General features: G+C 49.1%; 1 protein-coding gene across 1 annotated transcript; it reads left to right on the top strand.

The window, feature by feature from the left end:
• Positions 1-3397: 3397 nt before the first annotated feature.
• On the top strand, positions 3398-4972 carry LOC107382782 (uncharacterized). The gene is made up of 2 exons (XM_070553427.1): positions 3398-3580; positions 3635-4972. Exons 1-2 carry the CDS (start codon positions 3398-3400, stop codon positions 4541-4543), a joined length of 1092 nt encoding a protein of 363 aa, XP_070409528.1. The 3' UTR covers positions 4544-4972.
• The last annotated feature ends 266 nt before the right edge of the window (positions 4973-5238 follow it).

Here is a 5238-nt window from a genome sequence, read left to right as displayed (position 1 = left end):
GGCACGTCCAACCAGGAATAGGCCTCAAGGGAGACCCGGGGCACACCTTGGGATTCCCCCGGAAGAGCTGGCCCAAGTGGCTGGGGAGAGGGAAGTCTAGGCTGCTTACCCTGTGACCCGACTCCCGATAAGCTGAAGAAAATGGATGGATGGATGGTCATGAGGCATTGGACATGACTATATTGAAGCAGATTCCCGTCATATGTTACCATGACAACACAAGTACATTAGGATCACCCCAAACAAGTCTCATTGAAATGAATGTAAAAAGTCTAGTACTGATCATTCTGAGCTTGCTACACTTAAAACTACCAGCATAGCTGTCATTTTAACAACAGTAAGAAGGCGGTGGACTGCCCCCCTCCTCTATCCCTGCTCTGTGATTGGCTGAGAGTGTTCAGTCATCTTCTGGCTAAACAGAAATACGCACCAAAACCTATGATGCATCAAGTCGGCCAGCTTGTATTGATGGGAACCCCAGCTCTTTTAAGAGAGACGGCTCTTAAACAGCCACTCTCGTTTCTTTGTTTTTTAAATTTATTTATCACCAGAAATTATGTGAAAAGTGTGTAAAATTCTTGTAAAAATCTTGTCAAATTATTGACCTATCTACAAACTAACATGGTTATTATTTAAAGGTAGACAACAGAGTTTTGGCTTGTTTTGGCCGTCATTAGCGTCTACAGAAGCGATCCATCACTACATCAAACAGATGTGTTCATGATCTAATACATGCAAGAAACGCACTGGAAGCAGACTGCAGTGTCAGCTAAACAGTGGCCCGCCACACTGAAGTTGCAAGTTTGATATTCTGGCTAAAGAGGGTGGTGGGGTCTGAGTGACTTTTCATTTGTCCTGTAAAGGGTCATTTTAGCACATACTGGCTCAAGAAAATTATTTTAAAATATGAAAATGTTGCATAGTATCCCTTTAAATAACTTCTAACTATCCAACACTAAACAAGAGTGCAAAAAAATACATTTTAAATAGCACAAATAAACTGTATGTAAAAATATTTATGGACTTAACTATTTACATGAAAAAAATTAGAAAAACTCAGATAATCACAGTAAAATTTGTAGAGCCTGCTTCAAAATATATTTTGATTTGTATAGTCCACACTCTCTTTGAAATGTCAAGATTGGTAAAATGGGTTCAAATCTGGCTGCATATCCTGCTTTACCTCATGTCCTCACCTTTCTGTAGCCGGTTTTATTCTCACCTTTCTCACCCTCCTCCTGCTGCTCTGTGAGTTCACGCCAGTGCCTGTCCCAGATTCTTCCCCTCCTCCTCCTGCTTGCTGTAGACGAGCAGAGTCGAGGGCTCTTCAAGGAGTTGACCAATCATGTGCGGCTTAAATACAGAGCAAGAGAAAGGGAGCGAGAAAGGAGAAGAAAAAAAACTCAGATACAGTTCCTCGGAGTAAACATCATTACCGGCTTGGTCTCATCATGAGTATTTTATTAACTTTCAGTGCATTATGCTTTAACATTGCAATGTGCTTAGCAACACACACACACACACACACACACACACACACACACACACACACACACACACAGTGAGAACCAGGATCTAACAAAAGTATAAGAATCCATTGTGTTGTTTTATAACGGTTAGATATGTATTCAACCACAAACATCGGCAGCAACCAGTCGCATCGTTTCCATTCACAATCTCGTTTTAAAAGACCATAAGTGTAGCGGGGAAACATCTCAGGCCTCATTCGCAGAAATACACCGTGATGCCAGGTGATCAGGGAACTTACTCAAACATCGCTTTCCAATGTTTTCTCAATCTAATTACTTCCATTTTCAGCCACAGTTGTCTTATCTTCCGATGATGCCGATCAGTGTGTGTGTGTGTGGGGGGGGGGGGGGGGGGTGACATTCCCCTTTCTCATATAGGTAAATGATTAATTTAATTTAAAAAACGCAACTCATCCATAAAATTTTATGTTACTAACCTACATTTAATTTCTTTTTTATAGAGCGTGACATGGTACCCCCTTGCAGAAAGATGCATTTGGTCGACTTAACAGCGCTTTGAACAAACTCAGTAAGTGATTTTTATATGTAATTTATTAACGAAATGTAACCCTTTTAGCTGAGAATTGTCATGACTCCCATCCTTCACCCTCCACTGCCTCCTCATTTAATCTTCATTCAGCTCACCTGGTCCCTTCACCAAGCTCCTGACAAGCCCTGCTTCCCCTGGCAACCACAATCAACTCCATTCTTCTCACCTGTTCCTGTCATCAGCTTCATCCGCTTCACCTGTTCCTGACTCCTCAGCTCATCTCACACACCTGCTTCCCCTGCTATAAAAGAACCATCCAGCTATCCAGTCTCTGCCAGATTATTGAAAACTTCATGCCAGTAGATCTTCCAGCCATTCACCCTGCCTGATCTGAGCCTCTGGATCTTGTTTTTCTCCCGACCCCTGCCTTGTACTATTCCTGCCACCACGACCTTCACCTGTCCACTACCACGTCTCCTGCCTGTTCCCTGTTTCTTCATGTCCACTCTGGTTTTGACCCTCGCCTCCTCTTCGACTCTATCTCCAGCCTCACCCACCTCTGGTAACTCCACAACAAATAAAAGACTTTTTTTAGATTCTTTAACTGTGTTTGGCGTCATTACGGGTCTTCTGAGTTCTGTTCATGACAGAATAATCTGGCCCAAAAGTCTGACCCGATGCCGACACTGCACTTGGGAGTATTTTTTTTCTTCATACCTGTCATGGAGTATCTCACGCTCCTGGAATTCATGGAACTAAAGAAGGAGCAGGAGTCACCGTTCTGGGGAATGCGGCTGGCAATCAGGCCACTGCCACGCAGAGGCTCCACCCCACCGTCCAGGCCTGCTACGGCCATCTTGCGTAGCGGGTTCCTGACGACGCAACAGTGGTGGCCTCGGAGACCTTCTACTAGGTCATGGCCTTCACAGACATAAGGTTTTGCAGCTACGCCGCTCAAGCCTCAAGTCCCTCCGTCCGTCCACGTCCAGCGGTGGTCCCAGGAGGCGCACCGCATCCACGTCCAGTGGTGGTCCCAGGAGGCGCACCGCGTCCACGTCCCACGGTGGTCCCAGGAGGCGCACCGCGTCCATGTCCAACGGTGGTCCCAGGAGTCCCAGGAGTCCCACCGTGTCCATGCTCATTGGGGTTCCTACTTCCTCCTTTCGAAGAGGTTCCGCCTTTCCAGGTTCTGCGGTGGTGCCAGGGGTTGCACCGCATCCACGTCCAGCGGTGGTCTCAGGGGGCGCATTGCATCCACATCCAGCGGTGGTTCCAGAGGCCGCACCACATCCTCGTCGAGCAGAGATTACACCCTCGTCTTTCCAAGAGACGCCGCCTGTCCAGATCCAGTGGTAGTTCTCGGGTTCGCACCGCATCCATGTCCAGCGGTGGTCCCAGGGTCCGCACCACATCCATGTCCAGCGGGGGTTCCACCTCCGTCTGTCTGAGAGGCTCTGTCTATCCTGCTCCAGTGAATGTCCCGAGGGTCACATCGCATCCTGCTTCAGCGGTGGTCCCGGAGGACGCATCGTATCCTGCCCTGGCGGTGGTCCCAGAGGAAGCATCGCATCCTGCCTCGGCGGTGGTCCCGGAGGACGCATCACATCCTGCTTAGTCCTTCCACGAGGTTCCAGTCCAGCCTGTTCAAGAGTTCCTGTATCCAGTCCAGCCTGTTCAAGAGTTCCCGTCTCCAGTCCAGCCTGTTCAAGAGTTCCCGTCTCCAGTTCAGCCTGTTCAAGAGTTTCCGTCTCCCCCAGTCCCAGAGTCTACGTCCCTGTCTCCAGAGTTCCCTCTGTCCCCTCAGTCTCCAGAGTCCCCTCTTAGTCCAGAGTTCCCGCTGTCCCCTCAGTCTCCAGAGTCCCCTCTTAGTCCAGAGTTCCCGCTGTCCCCTCTTAACCCAGAGTCCCCTCTGTCCCCTCAGTCTCCAGAGTCCCCTCTTAGCCCAGAGTCCCCTCTTAGTCATAGTCCAGTGTCCCCTCTTAGTCTTAGCCCAGAGTCCCCTCAGTGTCTTAGTCTTAGTCCAGAGTCCCCTCTTAGTCATAGCCCAGAGTTCCCTGAGTCCCCTCAGTCTCCAGAGTCCCCTCGTAGTTGTAGTCCAGAGTTCCCTGAGTCCCCTCAGTCTTCAGAGTCCCCTTTTAGTCGTGGTCCAGAGTTCCCTCGTAGTTGTAGTCCAGAGTTCCCTCAGTCTCCAGAGTCCCCTCATAGTCCAGTGTCCTCTCTTAGTCTTAGCCCAGCGTCCCCTCTCAGTCTTAGCCCAGAGTCCCCTCAGTGTCTTAGTCTTAGTCCAGAGCCCCCTCTTAGTCCTAGTCCTCCAGTGTCCTCTGTCCCCCGACTTTCACAGTCCCGGCTCCTGGTTCCCCGTCTCCGGCCCCCCAGACTCCCACAGTCCCGGTTCCTGGTTCCCCGTCGCCGGCCCCCCAGACTCCCGCAGTCCCGGCTCCTGAATCCCCGTTGCCGGCCACCAAGACCCCCGCAGTCCCGGCTCCTGGTTCCCCGTCGCTGTTCCCCCAAACCCCCGCATTGAAAACTTTGTGCCAGTAGATCTTCCAGCCATTCACCCTGCCTGATCTGAGCCTCTGGACCTTGTTTTTCTCCCGACCCCTGCCTTGTACTCTGCCTGCCACCATGACCTTCGCCTGTCCTCTACCACGTCTCCTGCCTGTTCCCTGTTTCTTCAAGTCCAATCTGGTTTTGACCCTCGCCTCCTCTTCGACTCTGTCTCCAGCCTCACCCACCTCTGGTAACTCCACAAAAGTAAAAGACTTTTTTAATATACTTTAACTGTGGTTTGCGTCATTACGGGTCTTCTGACTTCTGTTCGTGACAAGAATATCTTATTTTTTTCCAGACGATCAGGAAGCGAGCCAAGAAGGTGAGGACCGAGAAAGCAGTTACATTCCCTTGCAGCAATACGCGAAAGAGGAAAGTCAAGACTTTATTCCATGCAAAATGTGTTCCATCAAGGTAAATATAATAGAACAATTAGTCTAAACAGTAATTATATTATTTTGTTTAAAAACCCACGAGAAAAATTGCAAATAAACGTTTTAGCAAACCTAATCTACCCTAAGATATTTTCTCGAGAGTTTCCAAGACGCAACCCAGGACCCTCATGGATATTCAATATTAGACTTAACGCCAGATACGTCAGATCATCTAAGGCTGCGCAGCGGGGTACTTCCGGGGCAGTGGCCGGTGGTGTATATTCCAAAAATAGAG

Source organism: Nothobranchius furzeri, chromosome 7 (genome assembly GCF_043380555.1).
Source record: "Nothobranchius furzeri strain GRZ-AD chromosome 7, NfurGRZ-RIMD1, whole genome shotgun sequence".
In the NCBI taxonomy this organism is placed as follows: domain Eukaryota; kingdom Metazoa; phylum Chordata; class Actinopteri; order Cyprinodontiformes; family Nothobranchiidae; genus Nothobranchius; species Nothobranchius furzeri.
Note: the sequence above shows the minus strand (reverse complement) of the source record. Positions and strands in the feature narration are given on the sequence as shown.